Genomic DNA, 23,558 nt, shown 5'->3' on the forward strand with positions numbered 1-23,558 from the left:
GATGGGTGTTTTTCTTCTTTAATCAAATTTTAGATTGTAGCACTCATAGTACGTCTGATTTAGTTGAACTTTTCCTAGCAGCAAAGATGGAAGAGAACTGCTCTCCTCTCGTCCATACAACCCCTTACAGGTAGGCTCTGCACGTGGGTTCTTTTAGGGTGAAGAATTCCCCGTGAACCCATCTGAGCTTCAACTCTGATAATGTCTACGTTGACGTAACCAAGAATTTGGCTTGAGTAAAAACTGTGTGATTTTAGGTTCTGATCCACTGACTGAAATCATCACCTTAAAGAAGTTGGTGGAAATTTTGCCTTTGAATTCCAACAGGTTTGGTACTTGCCCAGAAGTTATTGTTGTTGCAGTTTAACTGACGTAAGTTTGTGTTGCTTGGTTGGAGTCAAAGTTACACCGAGTGCCTGATCCTCTGCTCTAGGTCTGGAGAGCAGCGACAAAAACAAGGTAAGGGAACAACTTGTGGTTAAATTCATTGCTGAAGTAGAGCCCCAAAGTGCAAAATCCACGTTATTTTCTTGTTTTAATTCTAAAAAAATACCTTCAGCACCAATTTCTTTAAGAAATGTTGCCATTGTGAGCTTTGATTTCATGCTTTTGATGATGAGAAATGTTCTGCCAGCACAAAAGAAAACACCAAGAGTATGTGAAGTGCTGCGTCACTGCATTTATTGTAATGGCTGTGATGTGCTGATAGAAAAAGCTGCAGTCAGTAAAAGTATATCAGATTAATACACGTGTGTAAAATGCCTGAGCGTGGGGGTTACCGGGTCACCCAGCCTAAAGAGCCCCCAGTTAAAGCCTTGGTGTTGAATACCTTAGTCATCGTTCCTGATCACAGACCAACAATAGCGCAATACACCACGAGTTATGAAGACTCCAGCCATCCCAGAAGGCAGAGACCACTGCCTGTGTTCCTAGGGAAGGGGTACTTATGACGTGGAGTTAATTTAACCTGGCAGAAGTCTTGCTAATAGGGGACTCAAGACGGTTTGGCACAATCTCAGAGAACACTGGCGGGACAGTGGGTCTGCTCTAAACCCAGATGGAGAGTTTGGTGGGAAAGGACAAAAATACGTCCTGGTGGTAGGACTGTGTTGTGTTGAGGATGGGTGCAAGACGTGGCAGTCGTTAACGTAAGAGCTGTTTGATGGGGTGTTCTGGCAGCGGGCTGTTCAACCCAGCTGTGGAAATTCAGCTGTATGGAGCCTTCCTGCCTTGGCAGCTCTGGTTTGGTTCAAGGTAAACCAGCCAGAACTGTCATACTGCAAACAGACAAAGACAACCTCCTGACAAACGCTGCCTTGCAGTGCTCTGGACTGCTGGCAGATGTGGGGAGACAACAAAACATGTTTTCCTTATATCAATATTGTGGAGCCTCGTGGGGAGCCGTTTCGCTGCCTACGCTTGCCCACATCCTTCTAAAGGCCAGGCGCGGGGAGAGGAGGAAAGTTGGGGTCGAACAGCAGCGTCGGGAAGGAAAACCCAGCCTCCACCCTGCATCATGGTGGTTGTTGGAGAGGTAAGTTAAAAATCAGCCCCAGAAAATAATAAAAAAATGTAGTAGGCAAATACTTCTCAGTGACAGATTAATACTTTTCTCAAGATTTTTATCCAAATATATTAACTTTGTTTACAAAGTGTGTTACTCTTAAGTAACAGTAAGTTAGTGACATAAAATCAACTTGTGTATGTTTATCCGTGTATATATGTAGTAGCAAAGTTTTTAGTTAGACCTCTAGAACATGTGAGTCTTGCAGTTTAAGAAATTAGAGGAATTAGTTTTGGAACAAAACAGACTAGTGAAAGCATTCAAATTCACTGCTGTGCGACTTGTATAGAAAAATTCTCACAACTCCGGGTCTATTCACACGAGGATTTTCTCATTTAATACATGTACATAGAGCTGACAGTCTCTCTTAAAAATTTGCTCCCCTTTCAGGTAAAATCCCAGCAGCTGATCCAGATTCCATCCCAGATCCGTCTTTGAGCCCCTGATTCTCTGAAGCACAGAAGTATTTCACTTTCAGAGGGTGCCCAGGAAGCCAAATGAGGCGCATGTGACATGAAATAATTTCCTGGAGAACAGATTTAAAAATACACATCTTTTATGATCTTCATACTGCTTCTCTGTTGGTGAAAGGAGGTATTATACACATATGCTTTCTTACCTGTGTTGGGATTTCATGGAGTAGGACAGTGTAGTCAAACTCGATAAAATCATCTTTCCTTATCTGGACATGTATCAAAGGGAAAAAAATGATCAAGAGCACAAGTTATATTGTTGAAGTTGAGAGTCTGCTCTGCTTTACTTGACTGCACGTAGCTTGCTTAGGGAGTGAGAGGAATAGGGCTCGAGGTGGCTGTGGCCGTTGCCTGGAGTAAGAGGTTTTGTATGTGGAGAGATGGGGATTAGGAGCACTTCCTGCAGTAAAACTTTGAAGGGGATAACTGCAGCGTGGCTCTGCAGTCTGCCTGTTCTCCAGCATGAAACTGGGCTGACTCAGATGCTCGTTAATTGAGTTAACCCTCGAATACATTTGAGAATCTTGCCTAACTATTAATCTCTCCTTCAGAGAAATAGAATTCTAAATAACTGTGTCTGTCGATCACAGATGATCAAGAGAAACAAACCAAATTTTGTCCAAATGAGTAACGTTTTTCCACCAAAATCTGGACAAAATAACTTGTCCAGAGGTGGAGATACTTGTACAGAGAAGCCACTGGGATCTTGGGAGGATGACACCCATCACAGTGTGTGAGCTGTTGGCTGTTTTATTCTCTGCTGCTTTGTAGACCCTGTTAGCTTCTGGAACGCAGACGTGTAATTAGCTAACTCTGTTAGCTCCTGGAACACAGGAGGTTCCACATAAATATGAGGAAAAACTTCTTTACAGTGAGGGTAACTGAACACTGGCACAGGCTGCCCAGAGAGGTTGTGGGGTCTCCTTCTCTGGAGACATTCAAAACCCGCCTGGACGCGTTCCTGTGTGACATGATCTAGGTAATCCTGCTCCAGCAGGGGGATTGGACTAGATGATCTTTGGAGGTCCCTTCCAATCCCTGACATTCTGTCATTCTGTAATTTCCCCTCCACTTACCCACTGCTTCACAGACTTGACTTGTGCCATGAAGTAACCCAGCTTCTCCGTTGACTTTTCCCACATGATGTAACTGCTGCCAGCAACAGCCAAAGCCCATACCGGCTCCAGCGCAGGTTCAATATTTCCATAGCTGTCTGCAAGAGAGAAAGAGAGTAACATAAAAATGATTAATTCTGGCAGTTCAGCAGAAAAATGATAACCCACAGAACACTTTTGCCTGGTGTAGCTCTTCCTGGGAAGTGACTCTTCCCTCTGACATGTTACCATCTTGAGCAGGGAGGAGAAGGATGCTAAACCCGCAGTCACAGTAAAAGTATGAAAGCATAATGGAACTGCAACTGTCAAGAGACACTATTCACAGGGTCCCTACAAGGAGGTGAGAAACCCAACATCCACGATGATGGAGGTCCTCACTTAGCTGGGAGGAACAGAGGGACTTTTGCCCAGGGAGGTGGTGGAGTCACCATCTCTGGAGGGGTTTAAGAAAAGCCTGGACATGGCACTTAGTGCCATGGTCTAGTTGCCATGGTGGTGTCAGGGCAATGGTTGGACTCGATGATCCCTGAGGACTCTTCCAACCTGGTTGATTCTGTGATTCTGTGAAATACAATTGATTACTTGGGGGAATGTACCTGGAATATTGTTTCCAATTATTGGTTTGGTTTGGTGCCTCATTTTTTGGTAAAGTCTGTTGTCCTCTTCTTGGATTTGCTTCTGGTCTTTGGTATCCATGCACTTGATATTGACAACAGGAGGAGACTTTTTCTTTGGGTACAGCACTGTAGCAAGGCAGCTCCCAGCATTTTCCTGTAAAGGTAGAATTTAAAACTGTTGTCTTTAATCAAGATTTTATTTACCAGCAACACATTCTTAAAAAAGCTCTTGATATTAACATGTGAAGTTTACATGTGGAGTACATGTATGTCTTCATGAGACGCTTTGTATGAAGCTATACAGGAGTCAAGGAAGTCTTTAGAAGGATATTTTCCAGAAAAGTAAATAGGTTAAAACCACAAGGCTGAAGTGATTTAACATAAGTTTTTAATTAAAGTGTGGCAGAAATGCACTACATCATCTTGGAAATGTGTTTGAGAGTTCTCAAGAAATTAATTGATAACAGGGAATTTCATTGTATGATGCTTCAGCCTTGAAACAAAAATAATCCAATGCTTCGTATTAAATTCTGAAAATAATCTGAATTTCATAAAATGTGTGTGTAATGGCAAAGCAGATGCTTCCAGCAAGATTGCTAGTGACAGATGTCTGACAGAATGAATGGAGGGAGGGGTTACAATTAAAAAGAACACACAACTGTCAGCTTATTCTCGTTTTGGTGTGTGGACACAGCAGCAGCCCAGCAGAGACAGAGGACTGAGGAGATACTTGGGTGATGTGAAGAGCAAACTGTGCCCACGCGGGACAGGGAGATGGAAGCATGAAGTAAGGCTTTGCATTGTGAGAGAGCCGTTTAGGACAGCACTTGGTGTACCCTGTTTTGAAGATGTTGAAGTTCATTTAACGCACGCTGGCAGAAGAAACATGGTGGGCCATAAACTCACCCCGCTTTTGTAGTCTTCGGTAGAGAACTGCAGGTAATACTTGTGTCCAGAGTCTGGGATGCTCTGGAAGAGAGAAGGATTCAGCTGTCAGTGTAACTATAGCCTTACGTACTGTAACTCGCCGAGGAGGGAAAACGAGGGTGCCATGGCCACCTCATGGCCTTGTAGCATCAGGAGATGGGTTGGATGAGGTGCGCTGAGATGGTCCTAGCAGCGAACACGAAGGGTCTTAACAACAATAAATAACCTTTATATTAAGGGATGGTTTAAAGCCTTTCCTCACAGAGATAGGCAAGAGGAAAAATGCAGCTCCAAGTCCTTCACAGGACAGACTGATACTGAGTAACTTTAATTCAGCTTCCCTGGAGGTGGTTTTTTGCACAAGCTATCAGAGTGCCCTTGAATATACAAGTGACTCAAATCTTGCTGGCTGATCCACAGCTGAACAGGAATTACACAGGCTAATTCAATCTCAGGGATGCTAACCTCTCTAGGTTTTATTCTGCTGTGACTGGAAAGAGACTCATTTCACTACACAGCGTGTCAGAGCAGGGTTCTGATCTTTCTGCCCTGTTTTGCCCTGAAAATACCAGTCATGAAGTTGCCCAATTGACTATCCAAGGTTCTGCTTGTTAAGGAAAGATAAAAGAATACTCCTTGCTGGTGGGAAGCAGCCAGTAGCGCCTCTTGTAGCACAAAACATCAGAAAAGCCTTAGAAATGTGCACCTTTGAAATAGGTCATTTTCTTGGATTTGGGGTTTTTCAGTTTGAGGTTTTTTTTTTTCCTGTTGCTGACAGAAATGGTTCAGTTAATAAATTGTATTTTTGATGTGGGATATCACAGCCTGTGCTGGCCCCAAGCATGCTGAAACAGAAACTAGCTTTTAATGTTGGCCATGAAAAATATTAATTACCCTGAAACAGGATCAGTGTCTCATTTAATAGTGTAAGAGCTGAGTCTAATAAGAATTATTTGCATTATCTGCTCTTTACTTCATTAGTCAGTCTCCTATTTTCCTACCAACTTGTATATTTGGTTTTGAAATGTCTATATTTATTTTTGAGTGGAGAGTCCGAGCAACAAATAGCGTGGAAAACTTTATATTTATTCAACCAGTTCCTTGTAAAATGACATTACGTGTTGTTTTAACTCTTTGGTACATTTCCAAGCCTTTACTTTGGTTAAATCAGCCAGAAAATATGAAAGAAAATAAGGCTTTTTGTATGCTCTACTGGGATTTATTAGACAAGCTTTCTGATATACAAGCCAGGTCGCTTCTGTGTCTGAAAGTTTGTTCCCCCTTTGCATAAACCTGTTCTTGCTTCTGTTTGCTGCTGGTGTAGACTTCCCTTTGTGGGGCACACATGAGGTAGGATGTAGAAAATGCCTTTTAAAGTGTACATGTAAGTCAAATTACTGTATTCCAGCAACAGCACTGATTTGTTTGTCATATTTTTTAAATACAATACTCCGTAGAAAAACAGGAGGGGAATTCTGGCTGTTTGCATAATTTTGAGATTAGAACCCAAAGCAAACGTGCAGGTTTTATTTATCTAAACGTGCGCCTTTGTGTTCCCATCACACTTTCTTCCAGGAAGCCTTTAGCAGCATAATGTTAGCAAAGTTTCTTTCCCAGGGCAAGGGCATCAGCCTGTCACCTGCCTTTAGTACACACACGGAGTTACGCACTGCAGATAAGAGGACAAATTAGTTTAGTCACTTGCTCTACTTTTATAAATCCCCTCTTGAAGCTTTACGATGAGGCACGTCTGAGCTGGACCCAGATCACACCAGGAAGGGAATGGAGGAAACAGAGGAGGCTCAGAGGTGACCTTAGTGCAGTCTACAACTACCTGAAGGGAGGTTGTAGCGCAGTGGGAGTCGGCCTCTTCTCCCAGGCAACCAGCGCTAGGACAAGAGGACACAGCCTCAAGCTTCACCAGGGGAGGTTCAGGTTGGACATTAGGAAGCATTTCTTCTCAGCAAGGGTCATTAGCCATTGGAAGGGGCTGCCCAGGGAGGTGGTGGACTCACCATCTCTGGAGGGGTTTAAGAAAAGCCTGGACATGGCACTTAGTGCCCTGGTCTAGTTGCCATGGTGGTGTCAGGGCAATGGTTGGGCTCGATGATCCCAGAGGCTCTTCCAACCTCATTGATTCTGTGATGAGTTCAGACTCTTATCATCTCTTTCTTCTCTGCCTCCTCCTTCTCCCCTTCTCCTGCCCCCATTTTGTGTACTGGCTAAAATGTCCTCAAAATGACAGAGAACGTGACATGAGGAGACACTCTTGGCAGAGCAAAATGGTAAAAGGCAGCTTTCTGGAATGCAGGTTTACAGAAGAATCAGTAATTTGTGATGCTGAAAGGTCTAATCTCTCACACTAATCACTGCAGTTAAGTCTAAGTTTCTAATTATTGTAAAGCTGCCCCAGAGGTGTTCTCTCCGTTGTTTCTAACCTTCTCCATTTGATCAGGTATGGGTATTTTTTAATCACACTGACCTAGGCTTGTTCCTTTCCTTGTCATCAGTACCACAGATGGGAGAACCTGAAATAGAGTCAGTTGGACGACAGAGCTGCAGAAGCAGTGGAGACTTAGCTCTGGTTTAACTGATGATGGTGGGTGGGGTTTGCTGCTGAACCTTTTCCTCCCGGGGCACAGGACAGCAGCCTGACTGCACACTCCCAGTTACAGCATCAGGGTCTTACAAGAGCGTCGTTGCAGACTTTATAAGCCGGATCTTTTCTGTCCAGCACGTTCAGTCATTTAAAATATGCTCAACTATTCTTCCACTATTATTTGTTCTTGCATTGGTGTCACCTGTTCTCTCTGCTAAAGAAAAAAATCATTTTTATAGCTGTGATAACTTTGAGAATGGCGATCAGATTCTGACAAAATATCTCAGTAGTTTCACTGCATTTCCTTGATACCAAGCACTAACAAAACAAAATCAATTGGGACTTTCATAAACTAATTATTCAGTCTCATTCTTCTCAATAGAAGGCTATAGAAAAGCTTCATGACTAATGACTTGGTAACTACTCACTTCAAAAAGAATACAGAATTCTGTGCTTATGTGGGTTTTGGAGTAGATACAGGGATACCAGGGTGCTGCTTTGATCTTACCAGGGAGAAAGTACATTTGGCATGAAATAATTTTAACTTTTACAAAAGTATTTCTAGTTTCAAAGAAAAACACCACTTCTATGTCCACTGTTATTTTCCACTGTCATCCCCAAATGCATCACTGTAAACCATTGCATGGTGTGAGTTAAATAAGAGCTCAGGAGTATTTGACATCGCACAGTGATGGTTGGCTGGAAGCAGCCAAAGATGAAAGTGTCCAAAAGAGAAGAAAACAAGTGAGTAATTCATTTTTCCACTGAATATCTGGGTCACGAGATTGTTTTATTTCTGGGCTCAAAATTAATGCAACTTTCACAACAGATTTTTAGTACTGTAAAGGCCAGAATAGCAATTTAAGAGCAGTTTCATTCCAGGTCCCAAAGGAGGTGGTTTCACAATTGGTTTACACTGGCATGGAAAGGGGTGATCCCTCTCTCGCCCCTTGCTGCAGGTTTCCATCTCTTCCCCTGTGTGTTTCCCCACCAGCATTGCTCCCCTGGGACCAGTTTTTGGTCACTGGATCAGAGGGCTGACCTGGTCACTGAGCACGGAGAAGCTGGCACTGTTGAGAGGGGGGCGAGGGAGGTGTCCTTCGGGGCTTGCCCAGGGGGATTCCCACCTCCTGCCCTGCCACTGTCCCTGCAAGCCAGCTCAGATGGCCTGTGGCTTCCAGATGGGCTGGAGATGTCTGACCCACAAGCAGCCAGGTGAGCTCTTGTGCTGCCCCAGGCAGGAGGGAAAAGCCAGCAGAGATGGCTCCTCTCAGTATCTAGCTCTCCCTTGACAATTTGCCTACCCTGCCACTGACTGGACATGGCACTTAGTGCCATGGTCTAGTTGACATGGTGGTGTCAGGACAACGGTTGGACTCGATGGTCCCTGAGGTCTCTTCCAACCTGGTTGATTCTGTGATTCTGATTTTACCTTTCCCACCCTAACGTGGGGTCCTGACTGTTGGAAATAAGTAGAAATCTTTTAACTGACTTCTCATATTAGGACCATACTCCTACACTGTTTTTTTTGTCACAATGAGCTTACGAAGAGAAATATCCATTTGTAAAACTGTATTTTGAAGTCCAGTTTAAGCAAATATTGCAGTTTAGCCAAGAGATTACCTCGCTGTACCTTCACACTTCACCTCCTGGTTCACCTACCTACTGCTCAGTTATGATTTTCAGGACAGCTTGATATGGGAGACTGCTACACCAGTCCTTTGGAAGTTTCTCTCAAGTTCTAGGCTCTTCAGCTGGCACACACTAACGCTTCTCTTCTCAAGAATGGATTTTAAAGTGCAGCTGTCAACAATCCCATGAGATGCAAACTGCTGTTTCCTAGAAGATACTTCAGTTAAGAAAAACCCCACATCAATGAGAAGGGACAACAAAAAGAAAACTCCAGCCAGTGACAAGGTAGGAATTATATGTTTGGCATCATCTCTGCTATTTGTTGCTAGGAGAGAAAAGCACTGAAGTCTCATTTTACCTGAGCTTGAAAAATCCTTCACATCCAGCAGAGTTACCGTACTGGTGACTGTCTCCAGTCCTGTTTCTAATTACCACAGTTTCACTGGCTAGTGGGCTAATGATGTTTCTTTTTAATTACAATGCTCATAATTAAATTCCATGATAAAATTACCCTATTTTTACTAGATCCAGTAATATACTAACCAATAGGAAACCATCCTTCTGAAAAAAAAAAAAAAAATAATAAAAAACCCCAAACTAATCAAACAAAAAAACCCCAAACCCCAACATTTCTGTCTCTTGCATTCCCATAATATAGCACATTCCTTCCAGGAAATTCTTTTCATTTTTTTCCAGTGGAGGACAGGAAAGAAGGAAGTGACCATGTCTAGAACATTTCTCCTCTTGTTTTCACAGAGCATGCAAAGAAAAAGGGGAAATAAACTGCAGCATCAAGTACAGTGAGGAAATAATGCAGCATTTCACTTCTCTATAATGAACCAATTTTCTTTCCTACATTAAAAGGCAGGTGGCTAATGGTGGAAAAAATCCCTTTCCCTCCCCACAACCAAAAGCTTGCAAATGTTCAGTTACACTGGGGTTGGAAAGAGGATCTGCACTGACCTCTGATGTGTTTCTTTACAAGACCAGGGCACTGCTTCCAGCTGCTCCCAGAGCCCACGTCCTTATGCTTCAAAGAGGCACAAGCATTTGTGTATGTAAATATACCCACTGTCCAGTAAATACAAAAGGAGCACTTGTAGATTTCAAGAGAAGTATCAAATATTAGAGTAAATTTCTGTCACAGGTGTCTGCAGCAATGTCATAGGAAGAAAGAAATATCACACTAGCACATCCCTCCTCAGCACCTATTACACTGTGTGTTTACTGACGTGTTTGGGAATAACAGAGTTACTGAAAGGGTTTGGTCTGGGGTAAGTCTACAGCAGGACGTAGTCTTTGCACTCCCAGACAGGCAGCACGACTGACACTATCCTTCAGCCTTGTATTACACAAAGTAACCCACAAATTCTGAATCATTATGCACTAGTTTGTGTTTTGTCAAATTTAATGGGAAATTTTTCTGGTCTGTTAAATATACTGTGTGCAACTCAGGCTTCAAATTGTTTTGGAACCATTGTCGACTGGGATGTATGTGAGAGATTGAAGCTCAAGCTCAGTGTTGTAAGGACCACAATAGTACATCCTCAGCCCTTCAGGCTGACTTGGAACTTATTTCTTGAAAGGTAAGATTTTACACAACACCATCTTACTCTCAATTTTAGGAGGGAGGGCCTGTGTTGAACAAGCCGTGCAGGTGCTGAAGGACAAATGGAAGATCTCCTTTTCAGATGCCAGAGCCATGAAAAGGATCCAGTGGAATCCAGTGCTATATTGGGCACTTCAGACTGGGAATCCAAAAGAACCAGCCCTTGCTTTAGGGAGCTGCCCAGCAATAGCCTGGCAAGAAAGACTAGATGAGAGGGCTGGCTTTAAATACCATCCACTGCGACAGCTTAGACGTTCTTCAGCTCTCCAGGAAAGTAGTGCCTTGCCTTCCACGATCTACAACCTTGGATAAATGTCCCCCAGAAGATTTTGCCTGTTCTCTTACTTTCAGAAACTGAGTAAGCTGTAAAAAAAAAAAAAAAAAAAACCAAACCCAAATCCGTGGCCAGAGGAAGAGAAGGGCTGCATGGCACAGTGCTCGTGGGCAGTGGCCGCAGGGTGTGGGTATGCCAGGTGTGCCCTGGGCACCACCTCCAGCATCCCTGACAAGCTCTCCATAATGTGAAAGCTCTGCCCCTGTAGCTGCTCCTTTCTACGGCTCACACCCCTTTCTGTCACCTCAACCTGGCAGGTTTTTTGGAAGATAAAGGCATGTTTTCTGATGGGAGCTGCATCTCCAGAGATAAAAAGCCAAGTAAGTCCTTTCCATCCCTACTCACACAAAGTAGACGGTCGCTTCAGAAGCGATTCTGGAGAAAGGTGTTGAGGTGTTGGAGCGAGTTCAGAGGAGGGCGACCAAGCTGGTGAAGGGTCTGGAGGGTCTGACCTACGAGGAGCGGCTGAGGGAGCTGGGGGTGTTTAGCCTGGAGAAGAGGAGGCTCAGAGGTGACCTTGTTGCAGTCTACAACTACCTGAAGGGAGGTTGTAGCGCAGTGGGAGTCGGCCTCTTCTCCCAGGCAACCAGCGATAGGACAAGAGGACACAGCCTCAAGCTTGGCCAGGGGAGGTTCAGGTTGGACATTAGGAAGCATTTCTTCTCAGCAAGGGTCATTAGCCATTGGAAGGGGCTGCCCAGGGAGGTGGTGGAGTCACCATCTCTGGAGGGGTTTAAGAAAAGCCTGGACATGGCACTTAGTGCCCTGGTCTAGTTGACATGGTGGTGTCAGGGCAACGGTTGGACTTGATGATCCCAGAGGGTTCTTCCAACCTGATTATTCTGTGATTCTGCTGAACACGTTTCCTTATCAGACCGGTTTCTCTCCACCACGGACCCGCCACGTGCCTCAGTTTCCTTCTTCCCTCATCTGCTCTATGCTGACTTTTCATTCCAGGTCAGGGCACTCGGAGCCACCTCAACCAACATACGCAACGCTGGGCTTGGATTTGGGGGATACTTAAATTATGAGTAAGTTAATAACCCCTCGGGGGGGGATCCCCGCTGCCCCCACCCTGAGGCAGGGACAGCGGCGCCCTGAGGGAGGCGGGAAGGCGCCGCGGCCGCGCTCACCCCAGGGCCCCCCCCAGCCCTCACCGCGCTCTACCGGCACCGCATCCCCCCCCGCCCCACCGGCTTCCCCCTACCTTCACCGTGGCCTTGCGGAGCTGCCCCAGCGCCCGCAGCGCGCCGGGAGAAGCCGCCTGGAAGTTGAGGTACTGCAGTGCCACCCGCGCAGCCCCCGCGGCCCCGCGGCTGCCGGGGCTCAGCTCCCGCTCGGCTCCCGGCAGCACCGAGGCCGCCGGCATCGGCAAGGCGCTGAGGAGGAGGAGGAAGGCGGCGGGCGGCGCGGTGCTGAGCCCCTGCATGGTGCTGAGGGACGGCGGGGCGGCTCCGCACTGAGGCGGGCTCCGCCGAGCGCCGGTATTAATAGCGGGGCGGGGGGGGGCTCGGCCCGCTCCCTCCTGCCCGCTGTCAGTGCCGGGAAGCGGTTGGGGAAACTGGTCTCTTCGGCTACTCCCCTTCTCCTCAACCCTCCCACCTGCTTCAGCCCGCCTGAGGGTGGTTGGGGGGTTGACTGAGAGGAGACAAGGGGGGCCAGGGGTTGTCTGAGGGCAGCCGGGGGCCCCCCAGCTGCCCTCAGACAACCCCCAGCCATGATAGATGAGATATTAGGAAGAAATTCTTTGCTGTGAGGGTGGTGAGACCCTGGCCCAGGTTGCCCAGAGAAGCTGTGGCTGCTCCTTCCTGGTTCAAGGCCAGGTTGGATGGGGCTTGGAGCAACCTGGTCTAGAGGAAGGTGTCCCTGCCCGTGGTCTTTAGTTGGTCTTTAAGATCCCTTCCAACCCAAACCATTCTATGAAATACAGGTAATTATGTGGAAAATAACCACAGTTATCTCCTCCTCAGCCTTGCGACAACTCAACGCTTTCCAAAACTAAACAGGCTCGCTTAGGGAGACACATTTTCCCTGAGACGCAGCTGAAATATTCCAAAAATGGTGCACGAGAAGAAGAAGGAAGCATTCCTCCCTGAAATAAATCTCACTAAGTGAAGTTTTTTGGAACCAGTATGGTCGTCGTAGCGTGAAGAAAATGAACTGAGACAGCAGCCTGGTGGCCAGATTCCCTTAAGATGATTTTTCAGGACACAAGTTGCTGCCTTGCTGCTCCTGGAAGCATCTCTTCTGAAGAGACTAAATCTGGTATAACGTAAAAAACTGCAATACTTCCTGGGTTAAAAATGCTGGGGTTTTTTAATGACCTCCTCTATTACCATCTGAGCAGATGGGTATTAGTATGTGCAGCTGGGAATCTATTTTTGTGCTTCACCGTGTGTATTGGGGCATGCTTCTGGGCTGGGACGTCAAAGAAGTAAATCAGAACTCTGTTAAGACTCAAACTACCTCTCATGGAGCATGAAGTTGCCTTTATTACTGTGATGCTTTTTCATAGAACTTGAAATTCAGTATTTTTGAGGCTTTCCTAAGTGAGGGAGAGAATTATCACAATGAAGGCATAATAACATTCTTAATTACACTGTTTTCTGTGCCACCCAACTAATTGCCCTTGACTTTGTTGGTGATTATGACTTTCCTTCCTGAAATACTTTCAATCAATAATAGTTTGTATCTTCACATTCTCTTGCATGCTGTTTTCTTTCTTCCCGTTGGCGTAGTAAATGCCAATGTAGTTCCTCCCTTTTTTCTTGCCTTCCCAGAACCCCCACGCTGCTTCTGTTTCGCCCCTTCTGCAGCTTGCTTTATTCCTTTTTGTTGATTGTTAGCAAATTCTTTATTACAAATTTTCCCATCTCTTCCTTTCACGTTTTTTAGCTTTTTGTCTTCATCCCCAGAGACTCTGTGTAACCTGTGTGGCAGTTTCCTCCAGGACTTGTATTAGGAAAATTTAAAAAAAAAAATCATTTGCTCTCTGATACCAATCATACTAGAAGACAGTAAAGTTTTAGTAAATTCAGACAAATCCAGTAAGTTCAGCCTCCAAGACAAATTGTGCAGCTATGCAGTTTGGGTTTTTTTTTGCCTCCAGTCTTGCTTAACACTGTCAATAACTTAGGCAGCAAATTAATTTTCTTTTATCTAATTTAGGGGCCAAACTTCTCATCTGCACCTGAGTTATATCCTGTATAGAAAGGTTAACTTTAGATTAATTGGGCATCTCTCCCAGATTTACAATGCACTGCTTTACTTAACAGCATATCTGAGGTCACGCAGCCGCTTATTAGAGGGGAATGGCATTTTTCACATATTTTTTTGGGGAAGCATTTATAAAATTTTGCAGAGGGAGCAGGCTAATTTTTTCCTTATTGGGACACTTGCCGTGTTCGTCTCTAATATTTTCTGTTCAGCTGGAAGAAACCAAGATCCAGTCTTTCCTCATTCATCCTCGCTGCGATGACAGCTCCGATGTTACTTTTAAAATGAAATACAAAGCGTGGTTCGCCTTAGCTGACACTGGAGATCCCACCAACACCAATTGTTTCCTGATGCTACCGGTTGGCTTCACACGCTTCCTTTCTCCCAGCAGTGCTCTGGAGGTAGGAGGATGAGCGGTTGAGGACGTCGTGGGAGTGGAGGAAGCAGAGGCCGTGGAAGGGCAAGCAGCGAGGTGAAGCAGGGACCGCTGGTGAGAAAAGCTTTGGGACAGGATGCGTAAGGGAGAGTGGGGAGGGAGTTGTGCAACTCACAACAGTAGTCTACTCGTGTGCTGCAGCTGTCCCTGTTCAAGGAAAGAAGTTAAAACCACCCTGTGCAGAAGTTTCACGCTCATGGTTTTGATGCCTTAGGTTTTGCAGGAGTTTAGAGACTTAAACAAGAGGTAAGAGCTTAAGAAGAGGTAAGAGTTTGTAAATCTGGCTTTGTCACTCATGCTGGAAACACCTGCAAACCCCAGAGGTCTCAGTACTGAGCCGTGAGGCTTTGACCCCATCTGTAACTTTCTATGTGCTTCCTTTTCCCTCTGAGGTTCTCCTCCTTTTCCTGCTTTCTCAGTCAGCATCGCTGTCAGTGATACGGTTGTTTCCTTCCTCCCAAGTGCAACAAAGAGGTTGTGAGTAACCGAGACCCGAGTGTCAGTATGACAAGGACAGAGAACCTGTATCACAAAGCAGGGGCAAGAAAGAATTTCCATGTCAGTTTCCTAAATTCCCGTAAAGATTATGTTGCTATAATTTGCTGTTGATCAAACATAACTCTGAATTTACAAAGCATTTTGACTTGGGAAAATAAAAGCGCAAATGCTGAACAGGTCCAGGTCAGGGCTGGGGGGATGTTCCTAGATATGTACAAACACAGGCAGTTGCTGCTTCCACAACATTTAGAAAATGTTTTTATTTTAAGCCTGCGTTTTATGTGGCCCTTAAAAGCTGAAAGTGCATCCTCTGCCAGCCAGGCCTCGAGCTAGGCTCTCCTCATTCGCTTCAGACTTTTTGGTGACAGCAAAAGCGAAGCTCTACAGCATAAAACATCTGCACAAAAAGAACCAAAGCCAGTGACCTAACTTGCAGTGACATACGTATTCTAGTTAGCTAGAATGCAGGCCCTGTAGGTTTTGTCCTTCTGTCAGTGTCGCGCTGGTGTCACATCTGACTTGGACCCTTTAGAAGTGTGATGGAGGGTTGTTCCAGGCAGCTGCTCTAAAGAGTGTTCTGAGGTTTTCATTTTCTTACCCTCTTTTTTCACACATCAAATGCCTGTTTACAGGCCAGTTATTCCTCATTTGTTTCATATTTGAAGACTATTTCTATATCCTTTGTAAGCATTTTACAACAGCCCTCACTGGCTCATAATCACTAACAGATGACTGTAATAGAATACAATGAATTTGGACAAACTTCAGTTTATTTTGTTTTGCAACTTTTCCAGTTCAAACTTCAGCATCTTGCTGTAGTTAAAAACCAGCTCTGTTGATTTTAAATGAATTGTTTACTGCTTTCCCCCTCCGCCCCCATCAACAATTATGGCTTGATTTTATTCCCAATAATTAATCACAAGAGCTTATTTTCTGTGTAATTACTCTCCACATTTTTTGCTGGATAAATCAAGCAGTTGATTTAGGTGATCTTCGAATGCGTTGCTGGGCTGACCTTGCCTATGGTTAAGCACAGGCACAGAAAGATATATGTTTTTTTTTAGTGTGGCTCATTTTTTTCAGGAAAATCTGCTTTTGAAGGCTTCTATCTACATTAAAATCTTTATGGTTATGGATAATTTTTTTTTTTTAAAGACAAATATACGTGTTCAGTGTCAGCAGCGACAGATGCCGTTCTTGCACACCCAGGTAACGGAATTTTCCCAGTGGATTTTATAGAATCACAGAATCACAGACTGGTTTGGGTTGGAAGGAACCTTAAAGCCCATCCAGTTCCAATGCCCTGCCACAGGCAGGGACACCTTCCACCAGACCAGGTTGCTCCAAGCCCCATCCAGCCTGGCCTTGAGCACTGCCAGGGAGGGGGCAGCCACAGCTGCTCTGGGCAACCTGGGCCAGGGTCTCACCACCCTCACAGCAAAGAATTTCTTCCTCATATCTCATCTCAATCTCCCCTCTTTCAGTTTAAAACCATTCCCCCTTGTCCTGTCACTACTTCTCCTTGTAAAAAGCCTTGAGAAAAGTGAAAGGCCATATATTCTAACAAGAGGGAGTAAATCATTGCAGATTATCATCAGTGTTATTTTAACATTAAAAGGAGACACAGAACATTTTGCTAAAAGATTTGGAGAATTTTCTTTTCATTATGGGACAGGTAAAGAACAGAGAAATCTTAAGCTATAGACCAGCCCCAGCAAACAAATCCCTGTGAGATATAATCATACAGAGCCAAGAATAAACACAAGCAATAAATAATGCCTATTAATAAACTGAAACCACAATTCTGCCTTGTAAAGCTGTAACAAACGGGTCTTGGACACATGCTCAGGCCCGTTTAAAAATAAATAGAAATTCAAGCAGCCATTTAGAGATGAAATGCTGATAGGAACGCACACCTATTTGAGTGTTTCGTAGTACTGATGGCTGGGCAGAGCTGTGATGTTTGGTTGGAGTTTTTCCTTTGTCCAGCTCGTACAACCTCTCCAGAGGGGTCTGGACAGGTGCCACATCTCCAAAAGTCGGGGTCTAAAACGCAGCCTCTAAAGCACTGTTTATATTCAATTCCTCCCAGCAGATCCAGTTGGATGCTAAGTGACGACCCCTTGCCCCCCACACAAAGTATTTTAATTTATTTGAGGCTAACACTCACAGTTGATAGCAATAAAAATCCCCTTGAAATCCCAGCTTTTTTTTGACACTGGTTTTATAAAGATTCGATGTCTGTCACTGTTAAATGACTGCAACAGAACAATGATTTTTGAAGTGTTTCGTTGCACAATGTTTAAACAAGGCATTAAGTGTTTGCACAATAAGGGAACGATGGCTCGGTGTTTCAAACAAGGTGGGGACAAGCGAGTGAATTCTTACGCTGAATTCCACCACTCTGCATCACAAACCGTCCTCTGCAAGGTGACGTGTTTGAAAGGATCCAGCAGAAGTGACAACTGAGAGGAAACACATTTTCCATGTCTTGCTCAACTCTGTCCTCTCCTTTCTGACCGCTGTTCTCTCTGTCCTTTGCAGCGACCGCTCCCAGGGCTCTGCTCTCCCCAGGAGCTGTGGATGCTGACCGTTCTGAGCAGACAGACCTAAAAGGTGATCCTGATTTTTTTTGTTTTCCCCATAATTTCTGACATCTCTCAGACAAAAGATGAAACGCAAAAATATTCCTCATTGAAGGGTTGCCTTGATTAGCTAGGGATGTTATTTAGGCTGGATAATAGGTAGAGTTTATTGTTAATTCTCTGGTAAGAAGTTTTGTTGCAGGGAGACATTTCAGAGAGAAATTGATTTACGTGTGGTATTTTATCTTCACATTCTAAATTATGTACTTTTTTTAAACATTTGCTCAAAGTTAAATACTGTAATCTGTATTTATGTTAGTAGATATATTATCCAATTTTCGGCTCACACCTATAAAATGTTGTGATGACAATTTGCAGGTCACTGATTTTACGCTTCTGCAGGGTTTCTTGTAACATCAGGTGATACAGTCCTGAAGCAGACTGACCACCTTGACAGCAGTAGAGGCAGGTTACTCTTCAGGACCTTCTAGAACTATATTATGGGTTTTTTTTTTCATTACAAGGGTCATATTTGGTTATTGTAGATACTACTTACGTGATTAAAATATAACCTGGAACTCTATTTTTACTCTGATCATTAGATGAATACGGAGTAAAATCGTTAGAGCAACTGTCTCCAGTTCTTTAAGTAATTCATATATATATATTATCTCCTTTACATACTAATGAATGGTTCCTTTTTTCAGCACGTTCCTCATTGGTCAATGACAGTTTCCTTATCATTGCTCCATCTCATGAAAATATCATTTTCTCAGTTCTGATTAGGAATAATTCCTTCTTTGTCCTTTTCTGCATCACTGTCTGTTCCCAGAACTGAGAAAATGATCTTTTTTTCTTGATTAGTCATCATGTTTTGACAAATACATACTTGTTTCCTCACGTAAACGTACAAGAACTACCGTGTTTGTTTCTCCACATTGCGTAGCTGGGCTTAATCAGCAGGGTGATGGTGGAGTCGAAGTGCAAACCTCTCTGTTAGGTTTAAGGATTAAAGAAAATCTGGAGAAAGAACATCGCTTACAAAGTGCAGGCTTCAGCGGGGCCAGTGTGGGACTTTTCACGAGCCTTACAGTCACTGAAACACTGTTTATACTGAAAAAAATCCCAGTGACAACCAAAAGCTGTGATCTCAGCAGCGGCTTTGATCCCATGGTAAGTCTGAGTAAAAGACTTTCAGCTGTTTAAAGCTCAAGGAAAAAAACAGTTTGTGAAGAACACTAGAGGAGCACTAAGTAATTTTCAGCAACGTGAATTCCAGTTGGAGGGACTACAAGGAGAAAGTTCTTCAGCTTTCACTGCCGTTAAATTGAAGTGAACTTGTGTAACCTGGCTGTAACCACGAGCTGAACGCTACAACAGGGAGCAAACCGGCCACCTCTCGCTACGTGCCCTTGTAAAAATGGCTTTTATAAGTTTGGTCAAAAATGCTGAACTGGGCATTGATGTTTAGCATTTTTCCTTTATATTAGGAGTCTCTATGAGAAACAGAGCAAATGAAAGTGGGAAATGTTTAATGTCGTGTGTAGTCTAAACGGTAGTTCTGGTCTGGGAAAATAAGCCCTTGGTATATTCAAATGTTCAATATATTTTATCAGATTTTTTAAAAAAAATCTACACCCCGGTCTCTAATTTTACACATCAGCAGATTGGTAGGTCAAGACCTAAGAATTTTATGTTTTTTTACTGATATTTTACTGATGGGGAATGGGATATTAAATCAGTTTCCCTGGAAATGATTGGCATACAGAATAGATCAGGAGATGTTTATATCCAGCTCCAGTACAAACCACAGCCCTGTTTTTTGGGGCTGGGTTTTCATTGCATATCTAGATTTAGACATAATGGCATTGAGCAGCCACGAAATTTCACCTGCAATTTGTAGAACACATTATTTTTCACCTGGTGACCAGCCTTTCCAGCACTGTTTGTTATCATCAGCAAAACACATCTAACTCATTAGCTAAGCTGCTTCTGACAGGGACTGCGATGTGATCTCAGAAATTATTCTGCTGTTTCGCTAAATCAAACTGAAATGTCAGGGATTTGGGTTTGACACCCTCCCAGGTCTTCAAGAAAATGCAATTTATGGCAGAAAGCAGATTAATATTTTATATCTTACAGATGCAAATCTGACATTTTCTGTTGGAAGATCTTCAGTTCTCCTGCTGACACTAATACCTTCGCGATGAAAGCCTGGGATAGGGAAACTCTGATCAGCAGATCAAAACTCTGCGCCATTTTCCTCCTTTGGCAGAGCTGCTTTTTAATGTCAGAGTGTCTGTACTGAATCAGTGCTACCATGAGATGTGGGGTTTGGGTTACAACGTAAAACTATGTTCAGGATGGTTTTGCTAATTTTTTTTTTAAGAAAAAATGCATTCAGAGTAGTGAAATTTTATTCTTCCTGATACCAGTGTTATCCAATGTTGTTATAATGTGCTGAAGTATTTGTACCAACATCTCAGATGAAACGTTTGCTGCTAGTTTAAGAGACTGATGCTGTACTCTTCTGTTAGGTAGGACTGGGTATGTTCATGAACAAGACTTAGTGCCACATGTACACGAAGCAAAAATATGTATCTACTGGCAGAGGTGTAACACACATTATTGGAGTATTGCTGTGAATGTTGTGGGTAAGATTTCCTTCCTGAATCCCCGATCGCATCCACCCTTTCCTTTTGAAAGAATATTTAATGGGGGGTAGTGTTCCATTCTTGGTCTTGTCCAAATAAATCTAGAATCACAGAATTACAGAATCAACCAGGTTGGAAGAGCCCTCTGGGATCATCGAGTCCAACCATTGCCCTGACACCACCATGGCAACCAGACCAGGGCACTAAGTGCCATGTCCAGGCTTTTCTTAAACCCCTCCAGAGATGGTGACTCCACCACCTCCCTGGGCAGCCCCTTCCAATGGCTAATGACCCTTGCTGAGAAGAAATGCTTCCTAATGTCCAACCTGAACCTCCCCTGGCCAAGCTTGAGGCAAGAAGATTTAAGGGAAATTATTGTGTAAAAGAGGGGAGAACTTTTACTTTTTCTCTAAGACATGAAGATTATTGCAGAGTTTTCCACGCAGATGGCTCAAACCCATACTGACATTTTATTTTGACTTTTTTTAAGCAGTCCTGGCTGACCTCACTTCCAGAGGCGAATGGGAAAAACAATAGGAGGGGAGCAAATGCTGAGCGTATTTAAAGCACAATAATGGGAAATGCTGGTGACCTCCCATTGCCACCGAGTCCTTGCCCTTCCCCTGGCAAAACCTATGGCTCGTCCCCACTGCTGCGCTACTGGCCCCTGGCTCCACGAGCCTCTTCAGCAAGGTAACGGTTATCGATATTAAAACCATATATACTTTTAAGGGCACAATGAAATCTCATCGCAACAGGACTAAGATATACTTTTTTAATGCCTTCATAACTTGTTGCTTATGTCAGAGACAGGCTAATTTTTAACAGTAGATTTCTCTCAGTAGCATCTTCCAGTTTAATTTCTAATGAATGCTTGGTTAAACACTGTTAATGCTCACTTTGAATAAAACATTGCTGATTGCATACATGGATTTTCCCTCTTCATGTTTTTGGGAAGCAGGAGATCAGGTTCAAGAAGTCTGCTCTACGTTGGCTTCTGTGCAATAATAGATCAATTTTAAGTTTAATAACTGGACTTTTGTGCTGACCTGAGTTAAAGTGTTTTCCCAAGTAACTTGAAGTAGCACAGCCATGATTTAAATGAGAAGCTGAATACAAGTTCCTTTATTGCTCCGGGTTCTGTATATTGTGCTTTGCCATAGTTTAGAAGCTTTCTTTAGAAGGTTAAACATATATTTTTAACTGTTATAACTTTGCCGTAACACACACACTGCAGAGATGGAGAAAACAAAAAAAAGAGAGCCAAAATCTACTGGGATAGATTAGTTTTTGCTGAGATTATGCCACTGGTATGATTTAGGTATTTATTGCTAATGAATTATTTTTTCTGGCCTTCCAGATTCTAATAAGCAACTTTGCATATTTGTAGTGAATGCAGCAATTTAGGAGCAGAGTAAATTTGTTTTAGGCATAACAATTTGATTCTTACCAAGACACTTAAAATGGAGGAGGTTTTGATATTAATATTTCAGTTCTGAAGGCAGCCTATTGATCCAAAGAGGAAATGCCTGGCGATCCCAGCGAGCGAGTCACAAGCACCTGCTCTTAACTCAAACAGATTTTTGGCAGGAATGATCTAACAGCTCACGATAAGTGTGGTAGAAAACATTTTCTTATACAAACAATGAAGGTACTTGAAGACTGTATCATGATGTGACATCACTGAAATTAAAGAAAGTTTTAAATGAGCTAGAGAAGGTAACAGAAATCTGCGGTTAGTTTAAGAAAATATGAGATGGTGGAAGATCAACACCAAAAATCACAGACAGTGGGAGTGGAATGGACCTGGGGAAGTCACGTAGCCCATCTCTCACTGACTGACTCTTTTGAGAACAAATTTATTGTTTGTCACAGGAAAAAACATGGTTTTGTCAGGGTAAATGTTCTAAAAACCTTAATTCAGCATGTAGCACTTGATCTTTGCTCACAATTTGTGTGACACTGGTGTGGGCTGTATATGTGTGTGTGTGCATGTTTGTAGACATCTATATACCAGGTACTACAGATATTATAGTGAAGTCTGTAGGTAGCTATATCAGTTTATATTCTTTGTTAGACACTGTACAATTATACCTGCCAGTACAATTCCTCTCTGTTTTGTTCATGAGTTTTGTGCTGGGAGAATTTAGTGTGACAATGTTCTTTTCTAAAAGCTCCCTTTCAATCACAGGGTCATCAGAGAGCTTGAGAAAGGAACAAAACTTCAGATATGAAAGCAAAGGTACGCTCTAACCTATTGAGATATTTATAATCCATCTGAATATTAGCATAGAATACATTCCTCTAGTTCTGTGAAGTGTTAGGAAAAAGATTTTTTTTTTTCCCTTCTGTTATTTTTGCTGTGTTTCCATCTGCCAGCAAAGTAAAAAGGGAGCATGAGTTTAGGACAGTCTTGGTCAGGACAGTCTTTCTGACACTTGAAGCAATTCAGGTTTCCCCAATCAATCTGTAATTAAATAAAAACACAGAATTGAACAAGATGTGGGATATTTTTGCATTTTTCTGAAGTAGGCTGCGGTAGGCTTTTCTCAGGCTAAGGCAAAGACGACCTGTTTATGAAGCCAGCGTGCATCCAGGGTCTGAAGCAGCTTTGCAGTTGTTGATCAGAAAAGGAATTGCAGACATTAACTCCTTGGGTTTCCCCCCTGTTTTTTTTCTTGCTTATCCCTTAGCTGAGAGGCGATGAGAACAACCAGCAGCCCCTGCGGTGGGAGTGCAGGAGCATCCGACAAGCCCTAGGACTGAGGTGCTCTTTGGGAGCTGGACTTTTGATGAACTGTTGTTGGGCTCTATGGCTTATCCTAAGGTAACAGCATCAACAGTAAATTCATAGACTCACAGAATGGTTTGGGTTGGAAGGGACCTTTAAAGCTCATCTAGTCCAACCCCCCTGCAGTGAGCAGGGACACCTTCAACTAGACCAGGTTGCTCAGAGCCCCATCCAACCTGACCTTGAATGTTTCCAGGAATGGGGCATCTACCACTTCTTTGGGCAACCTTGGCCAGTGTCTCACCACCCTCATTGTAAAAGAATTTATTTCCCCAAATTGTCACTTCGGGGCCAACATCTAGTGCTAACTCAGCGAAACTGCAGGATTGCTGTGGCAGATATTAATAACAAAGCACACAAAATACATCTTGGAGGAGGAGCATATCTTGGTTTAACAACGTCAGGTTGCTCAATCTATTTGCTGAGTACCCAGCGCACACAGAAATGAGAAAAGCATTGCAACAGCACAAAGATACTCTTACAGATTCAACACATCGTGCTGCGCCAG

At 43.6% G+C, this 23,558-nt stretch overlaps 1 protein-coding gene across 1 annotated transcript; it reads right to left on the reverse strand.

The window, feature by feature from the left end:
- Positions 1 to 659: 659 nt before the first annotated feature.
- LOC137666453 (ovocalyxin-32-like) lies at positions 660 to 12,381 on the reverse strand. Its single transcript, XM_068406463.1, has 6 exons — positions 12,078 to 12,381; positions 4,676 to 4,738; positions 3,749 to 3,923; positions 3,114 to 3,250; positions 2,184 to 2,246; positions 660 to 2,090 (listed from the first exon to the last, which is right to left on the reverse strand). Exons 1-6 carry the CDS (start codon positions 12,297 to 12,299, stop codon positions 1,932 to 1,934), a joined length of 819 nt encoding a protein of 272 aa, XP_068262564.1. The 5' UTR covers positions 12,300 to 12,381; the 3' UTR covers positions 660 to 1,931.
- Positions 12,382 to 23,558: the final 11,177 nt, after the last annotated feature.

Source organism: Nyctibius grandis, chromosome 8, assembly GCF_013368605.1.
Source record: "Nyctibius grandis isolate bNycGra1 chromosome 8, bNycGra1.pri, whole genome shotgun sequence".
Taxonomy (NCBI): Eukaryota; Metazoa; Chordata; class Aves; order Nyctibiiformes; family Nyctibiidae; genus Nyctibius; species Nyctibius grandis.